The 27,743-nt window shown below is 33.7% G+C and overlaps 2 protein-coding genes and 1 long non-coding RNA gene across 3 annotated transcripts; all 3 read left to right on the top strand.

Moving 5' to 3' along the window:
• Nucleotides 1–1,529: 1,529 nt before the first annotated feature.
• Nucleotides 1,530–2,906, top strand: si:ch73-21g5.7. Its single transcript, NR_138546.1, has 2 exons — nt 1,530–1,590; nt 2,204–2,906. It is a non-coding gene; the product is annotated as a si:ch73-21g5.7 (long non-coding RNA).
• A 5,647-nt stretch (nt 2,907–8,553) lies between these two features.
• Nucleotides 8,554–18,795, top strand: draxinb (dorsal inhibitory axon guidance protein b). Its single transcript, XM_001342176.7, has 7 exons — nt 8,554–8,682; nt 12,026–12,498; nt 12,592–12,761; nt 13,078–13,192; nt 15,772–15,867; nt 16,315–16,404; nt 16,488–18,795. Exons 2-7 carry the CDS (start codon nt 12,027–12,029, stop codon nt 16,592–16,594), a joined length of 1,050 nt encoding a protein of 349 aa, XP_001342212.5. The 5' UTR covers nt 8,554–8,682; nt 12,026; the 3' UTR covers nt 16,595–18,795.
• Nucleotides 18,796–20,661: 1,866 nt separating this feature from the next.
• Nucleotides 20,662–26,929, top strand: icmt (isoprenylcysteine carboxyl methyltransferase). Its single transcript, NM_001017618.1, is given in 5 exon segments — nt 20,662–20,951; nt 21,256–21,344; nt 22,271–22,440; nt 23,097–23,314; nt 26,037–26,929. Coding segments are annotated over 5 exon segments (879 nt in total). The 5' UTR covers nt 20,662–20,732; the 3' UTR covers nt 26,220–26,929.
• The last annotated feature ends 814 nt before the right edge of the window (nt 26,930–27,743 follow it).

The following is a 27,743-nucleotide window of genomic DNA, read 5'->3' on the forward strand; positions in this document are numbered from 1 at the left end:
AGTGTATAAGTTTATTTGCAATTTTAAATAGTTTTTATTTTGTCAATATAAACTGTTTATATTATATATTTTATACTATATCAAAACTGTAATTTAATAATAAAAATATGTTCCATGTCAGTCTCTTGATGAGGTCTAATCAGCACACTTGTGTCTTGGCACACTCTTTCTCTCTCTCTTTGCTCCTCCGGCAGCTGCTGCTCACAGGCTCAGCACTGAGATCCTGGGAGCGTCGCTGCAGCACGGCTTCCCACACTTATTCATTAACAACGCTCATCTGCCTCATAATAGAAGCGTGGCCCATTACACAAAGTCACACTGTGACCCAACGCCAGGCTCGCCATCTGGAGGCATCATTCAATTACCTCCAGCGCAAGTATGCACTGCAGAGGCCATATCAGATTACACATCATCTGCTCCTTCTGTACTCACTTCCATTTTTGTGAGATAATATGTAATGGGTAAAATATTTTTCATTAGCTTGTGTTATCAATAAAATGTGGAAATGTGATTTTTTTTTTATTATATACATCAAGTTTAATGAAATTGTCAAATTTTTCATCATATTAATAAGTATGTGTGTTAAACAGTAAATACAGTTATTACTAATTAATAGTAAAAAACATAATAATGCTTAATGTAAGTATAAAAATGGATATCAAATTGATTTGATGTACTTTTATGCTGAGTTTTACTTGTTTTCACACTATATATGCTATATTTATACATTTTTAATTACATTTTATTATGATTTAAGGTTAATTAAATAATAAAGTTGATTTTATAAGAGTGTAAAATGTAATAAATGAATATAGGAAAGGTTTGGGTGAAAACTATACGTTTAGACATGTTTAAATAGTTTCAAGAGCTATATAAGAGAAATACTCCATCATCGTTTATTATTATAATAAATATTGCTATAAGTATATTAAATCAATAATAATAATAATTCAAGTGAATATAATTAGAATGATCTGATAGATGTTTGTAATAGTATTATATAAAAATGTGTACCAAAAATGCATACAAATATAGGAATAAATAAATCATTAAAATAAACAAAGCTAATAAATTATTTTGTCTATTTATACATATTTATGTATTTATGATTAAATAAGATAAATAAATAAATTAGGATAATGAATGTTAAATATATAGAAACAAATGAATAGGTATGAATAAAGCTGTCTGAACTTTCCCTTCAACTTTCACCAGTATTTTTGGACAGATGTTTAAGTGCACATTCCCACCACATATTATTGTTGACAACTTGAATGAGGTCAATGCTGATTCACATGCTCAATGCTGCTCTTTCAGCGATGTCTCATTCCTTGACGAACATACAAAATAAAAGTTCCTTTCCACCTGCTCTGTTGGTTCTCAGGCCCTTGCTATTATTTATTTAAACAATCCACACTTGCACCATTGTCATACTGCAGCTTCCCGATTGGTTAAAAGTGTGAGAACTCACATCTCATTAAATTCAGCCGGTCTGCATATAAATTCAACCCAAGTATGAGAAAAAGGTCATTGAATTTCACTGAGCACTGAAGAACGACAATCCTTCGCCATGAGAGATCTGCAGAAAACGTAAGTTAACACTCATGACATTAAGTTACACCTGTTGTTTTTTAAGTTTTAACATTTTTCAGTCTAATGTGAAGGGGAAAATCCAAAAATACACTTTATCCATTTGTGCCTGTAGAATTCAATTAAAATACATATTTATAACGGCAATTTCACAAATTAAGTTATTTTTTTATTGCGCTGAGCCTAAATTTCAATTTAATCTGTTCTTTAATACACCAGACTTTACGTTTTATTCATAACTACATTCTGAAGGTTTTACTGGGGAACATACTTCATCTGACTGTATGCATTTTATTCTATACAAAACTTACTGAATTATGGATTGAATAAAAGAGATTCCCTAATCATCTCTATAAAAACAACAATAATATTGAACCTGAAATGCAATATATGCAAATTAGTGCATAATTCATTAGGTAAAGCCTCATTTGCATATTTAAACATTTTAGACAACTTCTAACAAAAAAAAATTATAAATAAATAAATTATTAACCATACTAATCTTGTCGTATAATGTATTAGCAACACATTTTTTTTCGTCTCAACTTTATTTTTAAGTTATTTACACTTCTGAACTCAATGTTTGTAACTAAAGCCTTCTTTTGTATCTCAGGTGTAAAATTGTGAGCCTGGAAAGGAAATGCTCAGATGGTGTAGAGCAGTTTCTGGGTGTTTTGGAGCAGCGGCTGCACAATGGCATCTCTCCCACTGAGCTTTGGGACAAAACCCTCTCGTTCTTCACCCCAAAGAAGACCTTGATCTTCCACAATGGATACTCCAAGTACTCCAGGGAGACGCTTCGGTTGTTTCCAGACTCTGCAGAAGACGTGTCTCCTCTTTGCATTCAGCAGTGACACAAACATATGTTGTGGAAGAGATGGAAGTTCTTTGGTCAAGTCTTGGTCTTCAGAATTGCTGAACTGAACTTGGTTTTTCTGCTGGACATGGAGGCATGATTTTTCTGTCTCTTTTTTTAAAATACAGCAGCATATTAATGAAGAAAAGTCTTTTATAAAGACATGATGTGCATAAAAACAAATGGTACCCTAAGGGGGTTTTGTATTCCAGAAATGGATTTATGATAGGATTTGTTGTAATGCCAACAATTGTGCGTAATTGCTTTTGATGCAATATACAGAGAAAAATGATATCATGAGTTTGCTAAATGATAAACCTGACACTAAAGTTATTTAAGAATAGAATATGTTTGTCTGCTGTTTTATGCAATGGATTGTGTTAGTCTGAATGCTTAAATGCATTTGCTAATGATTTAATCAGATGTTTGTTAACAAAATAAAATTCTTTCCTAAAATTTGAGTATTAAATGCCTGTATTTAACTTTTTCCTGATAAAATATCCCGAAATACTGGAAACTGTTAGTTAATTGATATTTTAAAAGATTATATTTATAGCCAATATTGTTTTATTATGATTATTTAAATTGATTAACTCTTAAGTTTATGTTATTTTACTTTAAACTTTACAAAAGTTTAAACAAAAGGTACAAAAGGCCCATACAAATAGGTTTTTCAGATATACACAGAGAAACTAATCACATTTTATTTTTATATCATTCTGTTGATTATAAGTTGACCTAACTTAACTCGACTAGTTAAGTAGCCCAGATAGTAGTATAAGTTGTACTTGTAATGTTTGTTTAATCAGTAATATGTAGAATGACTGCTATAAGGCCATAAAAATAAAATGTAAGCTATAACTTAAGCTGTCTATATTTCTAGTTGTTCTAAAGCAAATTGTCTAACTAGACCAGGGGTGCACAAACTTTTCTTATGAAGGGCCAAAAACCAAACTTGATTGAGGCTAGTGGGCCAAGGTAAATATTTGCCATGGGTAATTTCCTAATTTATTTAATAATGTGGTCACACTTCATTTTGATGGTCTGTTTGTTAAATTTAAGTTGCGTTGCATCTATTTGACAACTAATTCTCATTGATTAGGTAGACTGTTATGTTGGGGTTGGGGTTAGGGTTAGTGTAGGTTGACATGTACAGTACTTGCAAAGTTTCTTATAGTCAGTTAAACATCTGTTGAAGGAGCAGTATCAACAGATATTAAACAGACAGGCTACCGATACTCAAATGAGCCATAAAATAAAATGTTACCAATAATGTTTAACAATGACTAGAAAACATTGTCTTATATTTACTAATACAGTATTTTTTACATTTTATAATGAACTTAATACAGTAAAAACAAAACAATCTCATTAGACAAATTTTTGCCTCAATATGCTCATCAATGTCTTCTGCATGTATAGTCTTCTATCTGTCGAGTGACAGTATTTACATTTTAAAATAAAATAAAATTTATTTACAACTATTAATTGAAATATTTCATTTAAGATTGCTCTTAATAAAATACATAAAAAGCAATAAAACAAACAAAAAAGGTTATGTCAAATTAAAAAATTACCTTCTCGGTGCTGTGATGAAAATATTAAAGGCATTCGCCCCAGCCCTCTCCACCATTCTCATTCTTCTCTCAGATGGGACAGTGGCTCAAATCAAAGGTTACAACGTTGGCCTGCAGGCTCTACTTTGGGCATCTCTGAACCAGACACTGTTCTGTACCGCCATCTCATGGTCTCCAAAAGTCACTACAACGGTATTCATTGTTTTCAGCAGTTACAGAGCATTTCATATATTACAGGTCAATTCCTCTCTGAATGTGACTTTGCTTGCTTTCGCTGTTTTTAAAATAAGCAGAATTTTCATGTTCGCTAAGATTTACACCGCAAAATCCCAACGCATCACTGTTCTGTGTATCTCAGTGGTGTGTGATCCTCTTACATCAAAAAACAGGGCCGGTTGATTTATTGCCTTCTGCTGAGGGGCTGTGTCTCTGCGTGTGCATGTGTGTGTGTGCATCATGTGTGTGTTCCTCCAGTGTGCTACTAATTCCACTGCTGTTCCACTGAACCCCAAAACCTCCACATTGCAACATTCATCCAGCAGTCACTCTCTGGGCTTCTGGCCTGGTTTCTTTATATGATCAGACCTGTGGGACGTGTACTGGGAATGAAACCCTCCCAGTTTAATCACACTTACAAGAATGAACAGAACAGCAGTATGTAGTTCAGAAATATCTTTCAGCGCATGGCTGCACACACAGAGACATTATTTGCAAATGACTCAGCATGTCGTAATAAACCTGGGTGGAAAATAAAACATTTTCTGAGGGAAAGATCATGATTTTATTCATGTGAAAGATCAGAGATATGTGGAGCAGGCAGTGCTTTAAATGTTATAGGATATATTAAGACCAATTTGTGGAAGAAAATATTAAAGCAGCAGTATAAACTGAAGTGACTTTAAAATGAGAACAGAAATGAAAAAACTAATTTTTTACTCTCACTTAAGTGGTTCCAAATGTTTTTGTGGTTTTTTTTTTTTTTGTATTCTATTGAACACAGAAGAATATATTTTGAAGAAAGCTGAAAACCTGTAACTAATGACTTCCTCCATTGTAGGAAAAAACAAATATTATGGAAATCAATGGTTACACATGGCGTCTGTATACAGATGAAGTCAGAATTATTAGCCCCCCTTTTAATTATTGATTTCTTTTTTTAAATATTTTCCAAATGATGTTTAACTGAGCAAGAAAATGTCCACAGTATGTTTGATAATTTATTTATTTTTTTATTTGTTTTATTTAACCTAGAATAAAAGCAGTTTTTAATAAAAAAAAAAAAAAACATTTTAAAGTCAAAAGCATTCACCCATTTAAAAGCCGGATTTTTTCGATAGCCTACAGAACAAACCGTCATTATACAATAACTTGCCTAATTATCCTGATCTGCCTAGTTAACATAATTAACCTAGTGAAGCCTTTAAATGTCACTTAAAGCTGTATAGAAGTGTCTTGAAAAATATCAAGTAAAATATTATGTACAGTCATCATGGCAAAGATAAAATAAATCAGTTATTAGAGATGAGTTATTAAAACTATTATGTTTAGAAGTGTGTTGAGAATATCTTCTTTCTGTTAAACAGAACTTGAGGGAAAAAATAAACGGGGCTAATAAATCAGGAGGGCTAATAAGTCTGTCTCCAGCTGTATATATTTCTAGCCTTTTAAAAAATATCTTCTTTTATCTTCAACAGATTTGGAATAATTGCAGTGTGATTAAATGATGACAGAATATTCCGTTTTGTGTTAACTGTCTTTTCAAGACATATGGACATCAGCAAAACATTTGTTTGTATTTTTGACATTGTATTGTGTTTTATTATTATCTCAATGCTACTTTGAAGGTGTCTTGAGTGAAAATCTCTCCAAAGCATCTCCAAAAGATCTGAACCAGAAGTCATGTGACATGTTTATATAGTAGCTACATATTTCTATAACATGAAGAAATTTGTTTCCATAACCGACACACACTGTCTATGTTGCACGCTTTAATTAGTTTCTGCAGTAATTGCAATTGATGCTCAAATATAGAGCTATGGGGAATTTCAATTTTTCTGCATTTACTGGATTTGGGTTTGAGTCAAATGTTAACATAAATTACTATTTTTTTTAGAGATTTCATCAGTAGTTTACAGAATATAAGAACAATGACACTTCTTGAACATCTTTTCTTGCTATCACTCTGCGCTTACATTCTCCCAAATGAATGGAATGCAGAATAGGACCTTCTCATCATTCAAATAAATGTACAAGACCTAAAGGGAGGCAGCTTTTAAGAAAGTCATTTTTATCTTCTAAATCAGTGGTTCTCAAAGTGGGGGTCGGGACCCCCTGAGGGGTCGCGGGACAATGAAGGGAGGTCGCCTGGTGATTTTCAAAAATCAATTAATTTTTATTAAACCTTAAGACTTACTGTATTATATCAATAACCTACTGAAGAGAAAAAAATAGTCGTTTATAGTTACTATAAACTATATAGTCACTATAGTAGCTTATAGTTACTAGTTCTATTGGATTGCGACTTCTCGGGTAATTACATTATATTAAAGACACAGCAATACTGTCAGATGCAGCAGATTTTGTAACACCAGGTTAAACTTTCTAGCCCATTTACAGCACTGACATACATAAAAAAAAAACAAAGAATAGACTTGGGTCTATTGGTGTGTTTGTGTGCGTCATTGCATACAAGGTTTCTGTATTTATAACCACCACCTCAGAGAATATTGGGGGTCACAAGTCACTGGCATTGTCATTTTGGGGGTCGCGGGCTGAAAAGTTTGGGAACCCCTGTTCTAAATGTCAGTTTTGTATATTTTTTGGTGCTAATATAAAACCTTAACACTAACATATTGATACTAATGCCAACAAAATGTTCATTTTAATTTCAGTGGTAGTAGGGAGTTGTTGCATTGTGAGGGAAACTCTGTCTAGAAAATGTAAAATGAGAAATTAAAAAAAGAGGAAGATTTGTTGCTTTATAAAAAAAAGTTAGATGGGTTGGGGATTAAGAGTTATTACTTATTAATAATGGGTTGAATAAAGGAATATTTTTAATATTTATTTTGTTGACATCGTCTTAGATGAAGTTTTATGCGTAGTAAAATAATAATTATATTCATTATAGGCCTATAATAATTTAACTCAAATAAGTTTTGCATATCCATATATGTGGTTTATTTTATGATATAGTGACATGTGTTTGTTCTTTTATAAATGATATAAATAAATATAATTGGGTGCATAGACTTAATAAGAATCAGATTTATTTTATTTATTCCCTGTGATTCTTTAACTTTTGCTTTGAGATGTTTATTGTTCAGAAAAGAAAAAAAAACAATTCTTAAGTTTTAAGCAGAAGGAAAATCTCCCCACATAGACCCTGCCTTGTTTATTAGTTATGTTTAAATCATATTTGCTATAAATTCTAACTTTTCTTCCTAATTATTAATAACATTAAAGCTTTTTGTCAGAATAACAAGTTCAAATTGTTGTTGTTGTTTTTTCTATATATATGTATATAATTATATAGTTATATAGATACTTAATGGAGAGAAGATTTTTTTCAACACATTTCCAAGCATAATAAATTTAATAACTCATTTCTAATAACTGATTTATTTTATCTTTGCCATGATGACAGTAAATAATATTTTACAAGATATTATTCAAGATATTTCTATACAGATATAAGTGACATTTAAAGACTTAACTAGGTTAATTAGGTTAACCAGGCAGGTTAGGGTAATTAGGCAAGTTATTGTATTATGATGGTTTCTTCTGTAGACTATTGAAAAAAATTAAAGGGGCAAAAAATTTTGACCTTAAAATGGTTTTTAAAAAATTTAAAACTGCTTTTATTCTAGGTGAAATAAAACAAACAAGGCTTTCTCCAGAAGAAAAAATATTATCAGACATACTGTGAACATTTCCTTGCTCTGGTAAAAAAAAAAAAAAAAATATGGAAAATATTTTAAAAAGAAAAAAATCAAAGGGGGGCTAATAATTCTGACTTCAACTATATATATATATATATATATATATATATATATATATATATATATATATATATATATATATATATATATATATATATATATATATATATATATATATATATATATATATATACACACACACACACACACACTTTTTTAAAAATTTTTTTTACATATTTTCATCACAGCACCAATGTTTCTCATTTGAATTTGTAATTCATACATATTCATGTCTGTTAATCTTATCAGAAAACTAATTTATGTTTCCATATCTAAATATATGTTCAAATATTGGAAAATAAATAACACATACCTTTAGTTATTTAAAGCTGGAAGAATAGCATGATCAAACATCATGAGATTGCGTTGTCTATTAGCCTACTGACTGCAACAGTAGGTTACAACACGTGCAAATGCCTACACTTTTCCAAACCGCCACACTTTGTCCAATGATAGAGTCAGTGATGAGATGAGAGCTCTTCTTTTGTTCAGGTATTTAGGTTATAGGCGACGCCCGTGACTCGCAGTCTTCAGTCTTCAATGAGAGCTCGAGACTGCGCTTCTTCACACTCCACATCTCTCTCTCCTCCACAACTCACTCGCGCTCATTGTAAACTGAGACAAGCAATAACGGAAGGCACACACACACACCGGAGAACAGGTGATCACTTTCAATTATTTTTCTTTTCTTATTGTTTCATAATGCATTACTGAGCTATTTTGTTAAGCTTAAGTGAAATATGCTGCCTTGATAAAACTATTGTTAATGTATAGGTTGTATAGATGCCATGACTAAATGTGCCGTTTTGTTTACAGTATGTTGCGTGTTTATTGCCAGATAATATGGTGTGATATCACAGCTGCTTTAAAAGCGGATAGTTTTAGGATACTCGTGAGCAGGGAAAGTGGAGTCTCCATACTAAGAACGAGCCCAGATTCCCTATTGAATTAATCATGTCACTGTTTACACAGACTAATGAGAGAAAGGGGTGAAGCTTTGATATTTTTAGGCTCATGAGCAGCATCGGCGTGCGCAGCAAGGGATGTTGAAATTAACGATGATAATATGAACATCGTGCAGTATGCAGATTTTGAATAATTAAGTGCATAGGAAACCGATAGAAGCTCATTATTTGTTTCCTTTTCTGCTAAATTATCATTATGCTGGGCTTCAAAGGGATATGAGCTATTGCATTAAGTTTCAAATAATTTCATTTTCTTTTTGTGGTACATTGGTTATGTGCAGTAATGCATTTCCCTGAACTTTATCCACGTTTTGCTGCCTCCTGTATTTTTTCCCCCCAAAAATACATCAAACTTAATTGCATGTGGCATGCTGCCATAAAATAGCTTGGGGGTTTAACAACTAACATCTGAAAAAGTTCAGCTACTGCATAATAATCTTTTAACATCCTCAGGCTTTATCTGTAACATCCAAATCACAAGCTCTTGGTCAAATCTCCAAGTTTTGCTGTTCATATATGTAAATGCAGCAGCGTTTTGGGAAATGCTGGATTTGTCACAACTCTAGTCTGTCAGTACATGAAAGCTAAATGCGCTTGTTTAATTAGTCACACTCATCTGCTCAGTCTGCGTAATCCATTTTCTGAGGATAAAAATCCCTTGGCCTGGATCAGTTCTCCTCATCCTCATCTCTAAGATGCTTACAAAAATTTCAGTTAGAGCGGATGTGCTTATACATGTCTGTCTAAATATTGTAGTAATAAGTCAGATAGGGAATATAGCATTTCTTAACTCTCCCAGACTCCATTGCCCACCCCCAGCCTATATATTCAATTCTGTCCAGTTGTGTCGAGATCAAAGACCCAGAGCTTGGTGCAACTCCCAAAGCATTGCAAATGTTTGCAAAAAGAAAAACAAAACTTTAAATTATCTGTCTCTTTGCATTGCTTTGGTTTACTTCAGGACATTACTTTTACTTTATGGTGTACAAGCTTGAAAAAAGCCAAGTGGTTTCTCAAATCCAATTACTCAATCAAATTCTATATTTGTCTAAGGTTGATGTGCTTAACATAGATATTTGGAGAGCAGAATAGCATTACACCATTTAAATAAATTGAACTAAATGAACTCCTTTTTTTATTGCATTTGCATTCTGTAATGCCCTTCTTGTGTGAAGGAATATTAATTTTCAGATTAATCTAAATGTACCTGCAGTATGAAAATTTTTATATATGATTTTAGGCCTAAAATGCAAAATATGAATATTTTCATAATAAGCTCAAGACAGTGATAACAAGGTACATGCAAATATGTAAAAGCTAAAATATTTGTTTTTTTCTGTATATCTGCCATAATACAAATATGGCTATGGAAAAGATAAAGAGAACACTAGGAAGTTTTACTGGATTTACAATGTGTTTGACTGAAATGTAATGTTGTTTTGCTTTGTTTTGTTTCTGTCTAAACTACTGATCATGTTTCTTTTGAACTAAAACATAAAAAGTATTGGCATGTAAAGCATAAATGACAGTTATTCAAAAAAGAAGCCGTGTACAGCGCTCAGCATAATTGAGTAAACCTCATTTGGAAAATGAACGTTTTTATTCATTTCTCAGTGAATATACACTCTCAGAAATAAAGGTATGCAAGCTGTCTCTGGTGTGGTACTTCAGGGGTTCATATTAGTACATAAAAAGTACAAAAGTGTACCTTTTAAATTTTTTTAGGTACAAATATATACTTTTAAAGTACCAATATGGACGCTTTATGTACAAATATGTTCCTTTTGAAAAGGTACTACTACCCCAGTGACAGCTTTATTTCTGAGAGTGTAGGTAATATATTTTGATGCATTTAAATAAAACAGATTTATTAAACAGATATTTATTTATTTTTATTTATTCTTTTTAAATTTTGTATTTAGTATTTTTCTATAACATATACATTTAAGTGTACTCGTTTTTGGACCGTTATCTTTAGTTATTTTGTTAGATAAGCTCCAGATTTGGCTTCAGTACTGACTAATCTAATGAATATGCACAAATATAATATTATATAGCTTCCTATTAAAAACATGAATTTAAAAGATTTGTGACAGGTGTACCTATATATGTTGAGCACTGTGTATATTCATTTTAGACAACACAATACCAATATTTTTACATCAGAAGAGTTAGGAAAGTAATATTTGGTGGGAAAACCCTTTTTTTAATCGTAATAAATGAAAACATTTGTTAACAGACCTACAGTAGAATACAGAATACATATTCTAATTATAAACTATTGAATTTATTTTAGAATAAATCTATTTATTATTATTATAACTTTTACTTTACCAGGAAAAGCACTTTGAGATAAAAAAAAATCTCTTTAACAAGAGCGTTCTAGCCAAGATTAAGCAGTATACAGTTCACATCGGTTTAACAAGCGAACAAACAAAAAAACATTATTTATCCATCAAAACACACATACAACGACAGATAAAAACTATTCAGAACATCTACAGGCCAATGTTTCAAACTCCAAATCATTTCAAATCTTTTTAAATGCAGGTAGTGAAATCAACTCTTTAAATGGCTACTTTGTTTGGAGGTATGTCCATGCATATTTAATTTTAATTTATCAGTACCCACCAATGGTACAGACAATAAATAAACTTTCTAAAACCGAAGGCTATAGCTAGGGACAGTTTTTTTTTCAACTTCAAGTTTGGAGATACAGTATGAGGTGAGTAAACCCAGAATAGATTTCTAAACAAAAATATGCCAGTGCTTGAGCCTGCAAGTGGACAAAACAGATCATCTTACCCGAGTGTACAACAGACAATGGTAAGTGAGAGACTGAAGATTTATTATAAACCTCAGTGCACCAAACTCTGAGAAGATGCATGCATCTAAATAACATTGTCATAGTCCAATACAGACATTAAAGTTGCAGAAACAAGCTTCTTGTATCTTGTGTGTAAAATAATCAACATTTTAAAATCACATATACAATTATTATTATTATTAATTCTTGATTATTTACATTTCTACATCTAGAATGGCAGTTTCCTGTTGGTATTTTGCCTTATTTCTCATCTTTGACTTGATGGCTATGACACTGGGCACCAACACCCACCACAATTCACCAATGGAAGTCTTCAGCGAAAACATAATAATCCCGCCCAAGCCAGAGGCATCCATACATCATCACACTCATCAAAGGACAGACAGAGGACGCAAGGAGAGGATGACAGCCGGTCAGCTCAGAGAAAGACCCCGCATTGCCATCTTCCACACCCAAAATGAAGGGCCAGACCTGGAGGGCCTCAGTCCCGTTCGCTTAGAGATGGAACCGGCAGACAAACGTCGGGTAATGACTCCTAGAAAGAAGACCTTCATGGGCTCTGATTCCTTAATTCAAGAAAAAATGAATATTTCTCCTGGTGCCGAGACTCCAGAGAAGGCGATGAGGCGTCCCACTGTTCGAAAAGTGTTTGGAGGGCACATCACTAGGGCTCCTCATGAGGAAGGTGAAAAGAAACCCTTCAAACTTTCCCAAGTAGAACTCCCTTGTAGCTGTCCTGCTATTTTTTAATTATCTGCCTGCCATTTTCTTCTCGCAGAGTCTTTGGCATCAGGGAAGAAACGGAGGGTTTCTTTTGATCAAAGGCTCAATAAAGCCTCCTTTGGGAGTCCCACAGAGCCAGTGCTTCCTGCTGCCACTGTTGGCACCTTCATATTGCCCATAACTGCAGCAGTCGATGGGAATCCAAACCCCTCAAGTGAACCGCAGGTAACCATTAGCTCGCTGTTCAGTCTTTTCAATCACACTGATTAAAAATATCTCAGCTTCTCATTTATCAGTGTCTAGAAACAGGCTTAATAAAATTGAATCCCAATGACCTACATTATGAGGAATAATAGGTTCATGCCATCAATTTAATCCACACATTTCTTGTTTATTGCCTCCAAAGCTATACAACAGACCATCATGATTTGTTCCATTACACCTAAAAGGATTAAGAAAGTGATTTATGATCATATGACAAAGTGAATTTTCATTACCCCATATAATGATATGAATACTGAATTTTATTTTTGTACCTAAGGTCAGACGTTATTTAGGTGGGGATGTGGCGCCCACTTTTAACATGGCCTTATTTGACTGGACGGATTATGAAGATATGAGGCCTGGAGATAAAAAGCAATATTCGAAAAAGCAAGGTGAACCAATATTGCACATACAATACATTTATTCATTCATTTATTCATTCATTCATTTATTCATTCATTTTCTTTCAGTTTAGTCCCTTTATTCATCAGGGGTCACCACAGAATTAACCGCCAACTTTTCCAGCATATGTTTTACGCAGTGAATGCCCTTCCAGCAGCAACCCAGTAACGGAAAACCCATAAACCCATACACTTTCGCATTCACACACATACACCACGGCCCATTTAGTTTATTCAATTGACCTATATTGCATATCTTTGGATTGTGGGGGAAAACAGAGCACCTGGAGGAAACCCATGCAAACACGGGGAGAACACGCAAACTCCACACAGAAATGCTAACTTCTTGCTGTAAAGTGACAGTGCTAATCACTGAGCCACCATGCTGTCTTAAAGTTTTAAAGGGGCACTATTATGCAAAATTCACATTTACGTTATGTCTGTTTACATGATGTCTTTTTTCTTGTGTGTAAACAATCAGGCAGTTTTGGTGAAAGTCCATCCACTTTTTATTATAACTCTCATAAATCAGAAGTAGTGTCTGAAAACACACTGTTCCAAATTTCCTCCTACTGTGATGTCACAATCCCCAATAATATATATTTTTAAACATAATTGGACAATGCATCTTAAACACACTGTTTTGGTTACTAGAATATTTACTCCTAACGTATCCCTGCTAAACAGCCACTTACTTTCATGTATTTTGGGAGATGTTGATGAAGTAAATCCAGTCACTCTAATCTCTCTAACGCAGACTAAAATGCCGGCAACCATCGCTCATCATAGATCAGAAAATATGATCATTGTTAAGCCATTTAAATGGCAAAATATGTATTCTTACACATATTTAAGAATCTATAATATAATTAGAACATTTGTCAAAATTTACAGAAAAATAGAAAAAAGAAATGAAAACTTGGACTTTGAAGTGATGCATTTATTAATAAATGGTTTTAAATGGACTGTGTCTCAAATGGCACACTATACACTATGCACTTATGCACTTACACACTCTACAGCATAGTACATGTCGTCGCAAATAGAATACTAAGGTCTTTTTTAATAAGCGGAAATTGAAACCGTTTCCCTGATGACGTTTGACGCTTGCCAAATTAGTGAAATAAATGACCAAAGTAACAAGTAATTCCTGCCATGAATATACAGTAAGCGCATTCACCTTCGGGAGGTGGTGTTATCACTCTTGTAGGAGAATTTTTCTTCCATAATCCAAAATAAATAGAGTCATCCAACATCAGCGCCTGAAAGCTCAGCCTCTTCCGCGTGAAGCGTCCATCATTCCACACTTCATTTTTTCATTTGAATAAGTGCATCATCCAGGTATTTAAAGTGCACTTATATTATTTTTAGAGTTTTTAGTGTGAATGCTGTACTTTATTTATACTACAAAATGGCGTAGAATAGTGCATAAGTATGCGATTTGGAACACACTCACAGTAAAATAATGGTCACATTAAAAACTCATGGGGGTCTATTTTATCCACTCTGCATGAGAATTTAAGGAGTATTTAAAACTAGGGTTATTATACAGATCCAACATAAGTTTGATTTCTTTCCCTGCTGCATATATTCACAGACATAACCCTGTGTTTTTTTTTGTGTGTTTTTTTTTGTGTTTCTAATATGACCTTTGTTCTTTTTTCAATTTACGCTTATAAAGGGAACTTAAGTTTAACATATACTGTCTGAGAGAAGACTTTATGATGTTTTATTCATTCATTTATTTATTCATTCATTTATTCATTCACTTTCTTTTCGGCTTAGTCCCTTTATTAATCTGGGGTCGCCTGGGCGGAATAAACCACCAACTTATCGAGCATATGTTTTACGCAGCGGATGCCCTTCCAGCTGCAGTCCATCACTGAGAAACATCCATACACACTTATTCACACACATACACTAATGACAATTTAGCTCACCCAATTCACCTATACCACATCTTTTTGGACTGTGGGGGAAACCGGAGCACCAGGAGGAAACTCACACGATCAGGGGAGAACATGCAAACTCACAGAAATACACAGAAATGCCAATTGACCCAGTCGAGACTCGAGCTAGCGACCTTCATGCTGTGAGGCGATCGTGCTACCCACTGCCCACATGTTCAGACATGTGTAATGTAAATAATGTTAAAAAAATTTAAATAAGGAGTTTAAACTAACAAGACTTTACAATGCAATGATATGAAGTGTCGTATGGGTGTAGTAGATACATATATTTTTTAAATTTTAAGTATGCTTGTTTTGAAATAGTTGCCTAAAAACTTCTCACATTAAATAAGAAAGTGATTAATACATGAACATTCTTGCATATGGCCTATATATATATATAATATATGGGTGTTTCCCAGTACTGCATTGTGGCTGGAAGGGCATCCGTTGTGTAAAAAATATGCTGGATAAGTTGGAGGTTCATTCCGCTGTAGTGACCTCTGATAAATAAGGGACTAAGCTAAAGGTAAAAGATTGAATGAATATTTTTGATTTTATTTTATTTATTTATTTTTTTTTTCTGTATACTAACAGTTGACCATTGCTGTTTCATTCCAGGTTCTGAAAAACAGGCTACACAAAGCCCAAGCACTGGACTTGTGAGACTTACATCAGAAAATAATGTCTGTAAACATCATCTGGATTGTCTGCCAGGTGATATTTTCCCCCTTTGCTTTAATAAAATTTTATTTAAAGATGTGTGGTATGAACAATGAGACTGCAGGTCTCGTAATAATTTTTGTTCATAAATTGGATAATTATTGTACATATCAATACAAATATCTTTGTTTATTAGCTTTGTTTATTAAATCTATTTTTTATAATAATATAATATAATATAATATAATATAATATAATATTCAAAATATGTTATATATATTTTAACATATTTTTTAAATTGAATACTTCTGGACAGAAGTATTAATTCTTATGTTTTAAGATCTACTTAATTTGTTATAATATAACTCATTAGTAATATTACTCATAATACTGATAAAACAAATCCAGCTGTACAGACTCATACTGACTTGAAACATTTAAATGGTATTAAAAACGATTTAATAAAAAAAATGACACCAATTTCTACTCTTCCCCTCTCAGGTTCCTGCTGCAATCTCAGAAAGCATGTGTGTGAGCTTCATAACCGTGGCTTCAATAACAAGTGCTATGACAGCTGCATGTGTGAGGAAGGTGAGTGAGTGTCTTTTGACTGATTATCACTCATGTTGACAGATTGGAGATCGTGTTTTAAACTGTTCCTTGCATTTTCACAGGACTTCGGTGCTATGCAAAATCACACAGACATTACCGCATCACCCGCAAAAAGGGACAGTGTGTTGATCCTGAGGACTTAAATCATGGCATGTTCATTATTGTTTAAATGAGAAGAATAAGTCATTTTCTTTATAAATGCATGCAATTATACACTGCCCTCAACTAATATTGGCACGCTTGGTAAAAACAAGCAAAGAAAGATGGGGAGAAAATGTTTTGCTCAAAATATTAACACAAAAAAACAAAAAATGCTTGGGTTTGATTTTAGATAAGTGTAGAGGCTTTTTACTTGGAAACCTTTCAAACAATATTGTTGATGTGGAATTGTAGTTTTGGAGACTTTTTGACCACAAGACACAACAAACATCTGCAATTCTGCAGCTGTGGGTTTTTTGGCATTTCGAACCATCCTTCTGACAAGATAAACACACATCCTCTTCTAGACTGATTCAGAGCACATCCATTTTGCGAAGCTCAACAAACTTTGCTGCAAACCACAGCTGTTCTTTGCTTTTCCCTATTGTGATGAATTTCTAAGTGAGTTTGGCCTGTGTGTTTCCTCGCATTTTTAGACGTGTGAAACAAGAGGTGGTTGAACAATTTTCTGTTCCTAGTCACAAAGGTGTACTAAGCAAATATAGAACAAAATGGCAATTATTACGCTCTCTTGTGTTGTTTTACATTCCCTGAGATTTTCGTTTATCCTCAGAACACAAATTTAGGTAAAATCTGACAACTCTTTGGCTTTTCATAGCGGTTTAAATTCAATTCAATTCAATTCAATTCAATTAATCTTTATTTAAATAACACTTTTTACAATGTAAATTCTAGTAAATTGAAACTATCAGTCCACTTTTCAGAGTTGAAGTTCGGTTTAGTTTAGTTCGGTTCAGTGTGGTTTCATTTTCACTGCTGAATGCACAAAAACTGAAGAGCAAATCCACTGATGCGCAGCTCCACAAGTCCTAAACAAAGCAAGCCAGGGGCGAAAGTGGCGAGGAACAAACTATACCAATTGACGAAAGTGAAGGGCAAAAAACATTGAGAGAAACCAGGCTGTTGGGCACGACCATTTCCTCTCTGGCCAACCGTCTTGTGCAGAGCTGCATTCTAGGCTCCAGAGGCTGAAGAACCCTGGATGTTCAATGTGGAGAGGCTGTAGGTGTGAGTAGGTCACAAGTGGGTGTTTAGACTGGCCCACGGGATCAGTGCGGAGATTCGTCTGTCACTTCTCCATGACCACCACAGCATCTGCTCAGGATACGGCATTGTCCAGGATTATGGAAACCTCTGGAATAATGAAAAACAGACTTTTGGGAAGTGTTCCCGGCTCCAGTTGCCCTACATCCATACAAAGCTATAAGAACCCATTTATACAAAAAAAGGTTTTTGCAATGCATTGTTTTTGTATTAGATCAGAGCGCATGTTTACTATGGGCAAAACAGCACTGGGTTAACCCTTTGAAGGGCTTAGGGCATAAGGATGAGCCCTTCTGAATGTAAAATGCTGTTTTACACCAAACAACTTCACTGCACTGTTGTTGCTTGTTTTTCTGCCCTTAAGTTTGAATGTTTCACGACCCATACTGTCTATAAAAGGTCAGAGAGCTCTCTGATTTCATCTAAAATACCTTCATTTCTGTTGTGAAGATGAATGGAGGTCTCAGAGGATTATAAGGACATAAGGGTGACTAATTAATCCCAGATTTGTCATTTTTGGGTTAATTAACCCTTTAAAAAGTTAAATGGTAAAAGCATCTTTTCACCCCTTCATTGCTTATATTTACCAACGTTGCCAATATTAGTAATTAATACTCTATTTTTCACTGTTTTAGAATTTTGTATTCATCCTCATCAACATTCCTGATTGTTTTCTTGAATATTTCTTTTTCTTAAATTTGTAAAACATTTGCAACGATATTCTGAAAATGCTGATTACATATCTGCAGGAAAACATATTATTTATGCCTGCAATTTCAGTTCATTTAAATCAATAAAAAAATGAGCTGTAATGTGTTATGAACCTTGTGATATGAAGATTAAATGTTTCATTTGTAACAAATATACTGAAAGTTATTGCATGTAGGTCATTTGTAATTTGTATTCAGAGTTGAGTTACATGGCTCTGTTGTTGTTCTCCCAGTGAAACAGCAGTCAGCAGATGGATGCAGATGTAAAGACGGTCTTTTTAATGTTGCGACTGTACTGTCTGCCAGTGTCCAGCCAGATGAGCGGCTTTGTAATGGACACACAAAGAAGTACACAAGGGAGATGTCCATCTGACATTATTAAACCATTAAATCTTTATTTTGGCTCATATCTGAATTACTCTAAACACTTTGTAGTATGCTGGAATTATGCTTCTTATCACACTCAATGAGAGCCATCATTCTGTGTTATAGGACAAATATTGTGCTTGTCTTATTTTAGTGCTTTGCTGTCCCGAATATACGTTACAGCTGTAATATTATTTTTAAAATAGTTTATTTTATTGTGTGTGCATGGGTTGCAAAATAAAAATAGGATCCTGTTTGACAAATTTTGACTGATCAATAACTTAATTTGTAGATTTTAATTGTACAGTCATTATTTGAATGAGTAAAACTGCAATTATTTATATGAAAAATGCAATAATGAATTAAAATAATATAAAATGTTGGTTAGGATGATGAGAATGATGATAAGCAAATCATAATAAGGAAAATAGCAAGTAAACACGATATGCCCATATGTATTGAGAATTCAAATGGGTTATATTTTTATGGACTTTTTAAAAATATATTATAAATAATAATATGCATAAGGATAATAATTATTGGTATTATCATCAGAATTTTAAATAAATTTGTATTTTTATTTTATAATTACGTATAGACCTTCTAGATTTTTTAAATTCACATCAGAATAAAATAAATGCATTTTTAATTGGCAAAAACCGATACAGGAACAGAGGGATGAAACAGGTACATCTCTTACAAGTGTAATAATATAATACAGAGAAAATTTAACAACAACCACAACAAAACAAACAAAAAATGACTTTTTTATTATTAGAAATACAAAATCCAAATACAAAAAATGACATTCAACTTTATAAATTATGTATCAAATATGGAAGGCTCAACACAAGAGCACAGAATTGTCCAAAAAATCAAATAAATTATATACAAAATTATTATTATAAATTAAAATTATATAATATAAATAAATATTTTTAAGGCATTTTTTGTTTTCACTTTAGCCAAGGCATCTGAAAGGGTTTTTGGTTCTTTTATAAAGACAATGAGTAGTGGAGGGGTTTGAAATATCTGCATTTATGAATAAAATATTTGGCTAATGCAATGATAATATTTATTAAATTTTGCACAAGTGGCATAGTGAATTTTCAAAATTGCAATTTAAGTGTAAAAGTCTATTGAAAGGGTATATATAATGTAATATTTTAAAATGTTTTTCTTTTGCCTTAAGGAGAATTGAAAATTTGAGATATGCCATTCTATAATGTTATGATATAATTATTTTTTAAATACTTGACAGGGGATGTGGGTTTGTATGAATGAAATTGCACAAATCGAGTTATGACGTCATCAATACACAAAACAGGAAAAAAGCAAAAGGGATTATATAGCTTACTGAGGGATGTAAACAGTAACACTGTTTTACATTTTTAATTTCCATATTTTCTGAGAATCCAGAAAAGCCCACATATTGATAAATAATGTTATGACAGCTGTTTTAATATAAAGTGATTGAATCGCCTCTTGTTACAGTAATGAAATAGTTTAATAACAAGCTGGAAATGTCCATGGGCCAATGACATCACATCATAGAAATTGTCTGTAAAAAGATTGCCATAATGGATCAAACATTTGGCACTTTTTTTGTTATTTGTAAAAGATGAAACACGTCAAATTGAGCAGGAAAAAGGGGGAAATTAAAGGAGATTTACACCATTTTTCATATCAATAAAAATAATTTTGCATTATATAAGAAAATTAACAATGTATTTAAAAACGTATGTTAAAAACATTAAGTATTTAGGGATATTAAAAAAACAAATATATTTGAGGACAAAACTGTGGTCCCATTTGTAAACTTAACGTAAGAGCTCAGTTCAACCCAATAAATGAATGCATATCTACAGTTTACTGAGCGTGGAAACGCTGTCAAACCAATTAATAAGCAAGTTAGCGTGAGCTCTGAAGCCACGCGAGATTTCGCGGCGAGATCTGGCTGTTTTCAACATGGCAGGCAGCAAGTTGGTGCTAGAAGGGAGGATCAGTATTATTAGCTTTATCTCAGGACTAGCCGTCATCATAATACCTTTACTTGTCAAATTCGGCTCTCACGTTGACTGGATATTCGATTACCTCACAGACGTGAACGGCAAAATAGCCATCGCGGCGTATATCACAGTTATCAATGGCTTCCTGCTAATCATATACAAGGGACCTTTATACAAGGTAAGACTCAAGAGAGACTGTCTGGAAGATGTGTGTTAGGCAAATAAAACTACCATAGTCTAACCGAAACACATATAAATAATTAAAATGAATAAAGAAATATGTAGCTGTGTAACGTTAGTTTCAAAGTGTCCAGGACTGTAGAAGTGTCCTGTGTGCAGGTGTAATCCTATTATCAGCACTCTAATGGGATCTCCTAAGGGTTTCTCTGTCAATATCAATAAGCTCTACAAGAAGACAAGAAGAAGTATGTGGGTTTGCAGCATCAGGATCTGACTAACTAAATCTTGCTTTATATCTTTAGGTGGCTGTTCGAGCCTGCTTTCTTGGATTTACCTTTGGATGTGGTCTCACTTTAAGTTTTGCAGATACAACATGGACACACTTTGGCTGGTAAATACGTTTTTGTTAAGAATTAAATTATATTTGAAGACTTTAACTACAAACAACTACAACAACTTTTAAGGGATAGGTCACCGAAAAATGAAAATGTACCATTTACTCTCTCTCTCTCTCTTTTACTCTCTCTCTCTTTTACTCTCTCTCTCTCTCTCTCTCTCTCTCTCTCTCTCTCTCTCTCTCTCTCTCTCTCTCTCTCTCTCTCTCTCTCTCTCTATCTCTCTCTCTCTCTCTCTCTCTCTCTCTCTCTCGAGTGGTTCCAAATGAATTCCTTTATTCTTTTGGACACTAAAGAGAGAATTTTGGGCATCTGTAATCATTGACTTTCATAGTGGGAAAACAAATACTATGGAAGTCAATGGTTACAGGTTTCAACCTTCTTCAAAATGTCATATTTTGTGGTGAACTCAAACAAGTAAAGGGTGGGTAAATGATGACAGATTTTTAGTTTTGGTTGAACTATCCCTTTAGGTTTATATGGCTTTTTTCCCCCTTTTTTAATCAGGCATTTCCTGAAATATCCTATGTTTATTTTAGTTGTATGGCAATGAAAATGTTATAGTCAATGTCATCTCTAAGAATTTCTTATTTTCATCCTATTAAAGTGAAAGTTTTGAACCTAAATCCACCTGAATAATTGAGTCTCAGACTCCACTATCTGATGTCAAACCTGATATTCTTTTTTTATATTTTATGTTTACTATTTATGTTTTTATTATCTTTAGAGTTATATTTATTGTATTTATCATGTATTCTGAGATTGCCTTTAAGAGTAACAGAATCTGAACATATAAATTTTATAAAAATGCTCTCATTAAAAAAAAATCCCATGAACTTTATTTGTTACAAAACAAGAATGTGTGGTGTGGATGTGATTTGTCTTATGCTATCTGGTTCTGACTCCTGTTTCGTTCCACTAGGTATATGTGTTCACTGTCCTTTTTTCACTACTCGGAGTACCTGGTTACCGCTATCATCAACCCACGCAGTCTGTCACTAGACTCTTTCCTGCTCAACCACAGTGTTGAGTACACATTAGCAGCTGTTTCCTCCTGGCTGGAGTTCACTGTAGAAAAGCTTCTCGTTCCAGGTTTGTTATGCAGACAGGTTTAATGATCTACTGACTCGGTTTAAGTTTGCTTTGGTAAAGCCTATAGATTGTTTTTGAACTTAGCATTATGAAAAAACACTATTATAAACAATATTAAGATGTCATAATACATCTGGGTCTGTTTTGAAGCAGAGGAGATGTTTTGGAATTAAAGTGTAGTTTTTAATTAAAAAAAAAAGATAATTTAGAAAAAAAAAGATTTTTACATGTACCCAATAAAAAAAACTGAATTGGTCATTTAAGACACTTTTATGCATGGAGCATCATAAGTTGTAAAAATACCTTTGGTAAAATTATCAATGAATAAAGTTATATATCATGTTTTATTAGTGTCAGTTTAAAGTTATGTAAATATATTTATACCACACAGTTTTGGAATGAATTTTGTTTATAAATGTTTGCAAAGGGGAAAAATGTTTCCTTGTAAAGTAATGATTCTTTAGTTCCAATTTGAGCTGGGATTTTATGATATTATACAGATTTTTGAATGCATTATAAGAATTAAACATTTAGTTTGAAAAATATTGAAATGTATTTATTGAAATTAAAAGTTCATTCCCCTGCTTGTTTTTGAATAATGAACATTTAAGGAAGATTTAATACAGGTGAACTGACTCTATTTTTTTCCCCATCAGAGATAAAGCAGTTGAACTGGCTATGTTTAGTCGGTCTGGTGATGGTTATGTGTGGGGAGGGTCTGCGCAAAGCGGCCATGTTGACGGCAGGGTCAAACTTCAACCATATAGTGCAGAATGAGAAGGCCCAGAGCCACGTACTGGTCACCACTGGGGTTTACGCTCTCTTCAGACATCCTTCCTATGTGGGTTGGTTTTACTGGAGCATCGGCACTCAGGTACATTTTCAATTAAGCAACCAATTCTAATGCTTTCTAATTTTGTTGGACATTTCATGGACCAAAAACATTTTAAAGTCCCTAGGAATCACAACTAACTGTATGATTTTGTTAGCGCACATAGCTAGGTTTGTGGTGAATTATTCATCAGTGCATGTCATTAAGAAAAATGTTTGCCCTTATAATAATCTTTAATTGAAATCTGAAAATGCAGTTCCTATTTGTTTTCAGTTAAATTATCAGATTACAAGATTTTGAGGTAATGGGCATGACTAACATACTTATCCATTCTGGTTCAACTGTCAGTTTTGACAAAAAAAAAAAAAACTGAAATAATAAGCAGGAGGGTTCTGTTATGTTGTAATAACTTCTAAAACCCCTTTCCCGATCTTTCTGAATGAAATGCCTACTTTACTACACCTATTCAGCCCACGGTAGAAAAAACAAGCCACGCCCACTGTTTGCTCATTTAATATTCTGTTTCTCTTGGAACTGCATCACAATACAGAAAAAAATAACGATCACAGCTTCCAGTTCATTGAGACTTTAAATTTACCAAAATATAGATTGCAGCTCATTTCTTTCTTTCCAAAGCCCGCCTTTGAGTAGAGACCCTAATCTACTAGGTTCTGATTGGTCAGATGACCCAGTCTGTTTTGATTGGTCTATCACTTAAAGGGATAAAAAAAACAGAACTGTAAATTCTGTCGTGATTTACTCTTCATTCACTTGTCACAAACTTGATTGAGTTTCTTTCTTCCTTAAAACGCAAGAGAAGGTATTTTGAAAAATGCTGAATACCTGTATCCCATGACTTCCATATTATTTGTTTGACTATGGAGTCAATATATACAGGTTTATAACGTTTATATAACTGTTTGTTCAACAGAAAAAAAGGAACTCATAAAGGTTTGGAAACACTTGAGTAAAGGTTGAGTAAATTTTTATTTTTGGGTGTACTGTCCCTTAAAAGAGTACAAAAAATAAAAGTTTTTAAATCTGAATTTGAGCTTTAGAGGCTACCTAAATACTGTGATATAAAGGGTTAATCATGGGATTGGCTTTACCATATCAGTTTAAGTGCTCATCCTTTGGAAGGGCGGGCAATACAAAGTGTGATACAAAAAAACAGCATTCTTGACATGTCGACAACACAAAGGAAACTTGTCCAAGCCTCAGCTATAACTACACTGTAAACGTGACAAAATGGATGTTGTTTGCTGACAGAATGGAGACCATAGGATGGTATTAGCTCATTTGTTTAGGCTTGTGCTGGGAATGCACATTTCAGTTAATTTTGCCAATGACAATAACTGATCATTAACCGAATATGAACGGTTAACGGGTCAGATTAATATAAAATTATTATTAAATGTAAAAAATAATTGACGTGTCTATTCTGTGTGACACATTAAATATTGCATTTTAAAATACTGATCAACAGAGCATATTCCAATCATCTTTTTTTCCGTCAAATAAAAATAGCTGGTTACCTCAAATCATTCATTCTGTAAAATATGCATGCTATTTTATATGCATAAAATAGTCCTGCCCAAGATATTTTCTAAACAACAAGTTTAGATTACAAAACGAAAACACTGACTGAATGCTTTTTAAGAACCAGCACATGCTGTTTGTCCAAACATGTTTTTTTTTTCTTCTGTCAAATAAAAATAGCAGGCTATCTCAAATCAATCAATGTATCTCAAATCAATCGCTCCACGTAAAATAAACAGAAACCCTGCCTCTGCTTTCATTTGATTGAAGAATGAAAAAGATGCAACTGACGTAATACGCTTTTTCTGCTCAGAGCTGACTTTCTTTCAACTGCGAGCACATAGCACGCAATGGCAGAAAACATGAGGTGCGCAGGACGCTGCAAAACGCTCCGGCTGTTACTAAACCATTCAAAAGATGCCCCTCTTGCACAAAGTGCATTCGCTGTGCTTGGCCAAAGATGCAGCCAAACTTTAAAAATATGTATGATAATATTTTTAATCATTTAACCGATCCCTTTAATCGATTAAAAATGCATCCTTTAGGTTAACGGTTAATTAATTATTATGAGCATCCCTAATTTGCATACATGTTTTATAAGCTGTAAAATGAAAGCCTCAGTTTGGTGCGAAGTTATCATTATGCACAAATCAAGAAAATCTTTTAATTTCTTCTATTCGTAGATTAGCTATGTAAGCTATTTTAAAAATTGATAATTTGTTAGAACTATTAATAACTGCAATTTTCCAAATGGAAAAAAGGTTGGTTTGTAGGTTGTACACTAAATCATCCATAGCCTATTTGCTGAGATTATGACGCAGATCCAGGACAGAGGCAATCAGCATCAGTGCTGGTTTGGCATCAACTCATCTGTGTCAAACTGTGACCAGCAATATCCTTCTTTCATTTTGCTTCTTTGGCAAAATACGTCTGTACTAGGCACATGTGGTTGCACGTGCCAACTTAAAATATATGATACCATTAAATGATACCATTAATCAGTTAAAAAAGCACACCCTTTCAGTTAACGGTTATTTTGAGCGTCCCTAATTTGTGCATGAAGAATGGAATAATTGATTATTTATTTTAGGCATTTCATAAACAGGTCTTCTTTTTGGGAGGCAAAATATTTTTGAACACTTTGAGCGTTCGGTTGGTAGTCTAGATGATATGTCAACGTTCTCGTGGTGTTAAACCTGTACTCTTGCAAATCCCTGTTCCTCAGATAATGCTGTGCAACCCAATATGTATACTGGGATATACAGTCGCCAGCTGGCGGTTCTTTCGGGAGCGTATCGAGGAAGAGGAGATCTCACTCATCCATTTCTTTGGAGAGGACTACATAGAGTACAAGAAGAAGGTCTTCACTGGCTTGCCCTTCATCTCAGGGATCAGGGTTAATTCCTAAAGCTGTGCTGCATTGTGTGGAGGAAATAGCCTGAAAGTGCACACCCGGACACTTCTGACTGGCACTCTGAGCGAGCTGCTTGCCTGGTGGCATCATGGTGCGGCCCCTGAGGCGGCACAGATAAATGAGGTGGCAGCACAGTAAAACTGACCCGCTGTTCTGCTCTGAAACGCATTGGTCTGCTCTGAGCATAGTGGAGCTTCCATCACCAACATCATCAGAGATACAAGCATTTTCAGCATTCAGCAGTCTTTTTCCTACTTCATCATATTTCTGTTCTGTCTCTTTTACAATCCATTCATAATTCAGATATCCTCATATTTATAGTCATTGCATCATAAAATTTCATACATTGTTTTTGCTTTTGTTTTTTTATCCTCAGATTTTGTGGTTAGAAACCTTAGAGGTTTCATTCAGGATATTGGTTGCTTATAAATGTCCAGAGATTTTTAGTAGATTTTTATTTTTAATTCCTTGAAGACTTCAGAAAAGCTTTAAATTGGACCTTGCTATGGCAACTTAGACAGCAATTCGGTGTAAAAATGAGTTTAATGTGTCAGAGAGTTTTTTTATATTTCACTTATTCTGTCAGTCACAACAGACCTACAAATCTGAAAACTGATTTCAGACAATCTCTAAATATCTGTAATTTGTAAATACTGTTTGACAATTTTAATACAATTATTAAAGAAATAAACATGTATAAGTTACAGCTTTAATTCTTCTGTTGAATTTCCTTGTTCCCATTGGTCTTTAAAGTCCTTCTGTTATGTTTCTTTGCATCTGACTCCATCCGTCTTTACCCCCACTCTCACTCATTACCATATCTTTTTCACTTTCCCTCACACTTGCATGATATTTCAAGAAGAAAAATTTGTTGTCTGGAAAGTGGGATTCAGAGGGCTGAACGGTGGAGGGTTTGCTGTATCCAAAGTCGTTCTCTTTCCAATTTGACATTTCTGGGAGGAAGGCTCTACTCCCCTCCTGGCATGATGTAGCTTATATCGACATTGGGTAAAGAAGAGAAATTCCTTGCACACTTTCAACCAATGATGAGCACTATAATATATGCGTACAGGTAATGGACATTTGAACACATGCAATAGGTTTTTATGATGTAAGAGTTGCACTGCGTGCGAAAAGCTGATGGGAGAGGACCATCCTACCTCTTGAATGACAACTGTACCACTTACATTATTAACATCTTCAGCAAAATGTAACAAACCTTTAAAATAAACACTGAGTCTGATGTTTATTTAACGTTACTGTGGTTTTCTGAAATGCAACCATTGCAAACTATACAGTCTGACCAAAAAAAGTCATTATGAAATTCTTCTATAAATGGATCTTTGTTGCAGTGATTAGTTAGTCTTTGGCAGCTATTATTTTGGGGTTAATTCATGCACTATGTGGGGGGTTTTATGTCTTTACAATGATGGTAAATGTATCCTATGGATTGGATTATTGCAAGTCTGCTTCATTTTCACACATGATTTGGCCTCATTGGCCAGCAACATGTATTTG

This window comes from Danio rerio, chromosome 23, assembly GCF_049306965.1.
Source record: "Danio rerio strain Tuebingen ecotype United States chromosome 23, GRCz12tu, whole genome shotgun sequence".
In the NCBI taxonomy this organism is placed as follows: domain Eukaryota; kingdom Metazoa; phylum Chordata; class Actinopteri; order Cypriniformes; family Danionidae; genus Danio; species Danio rerio.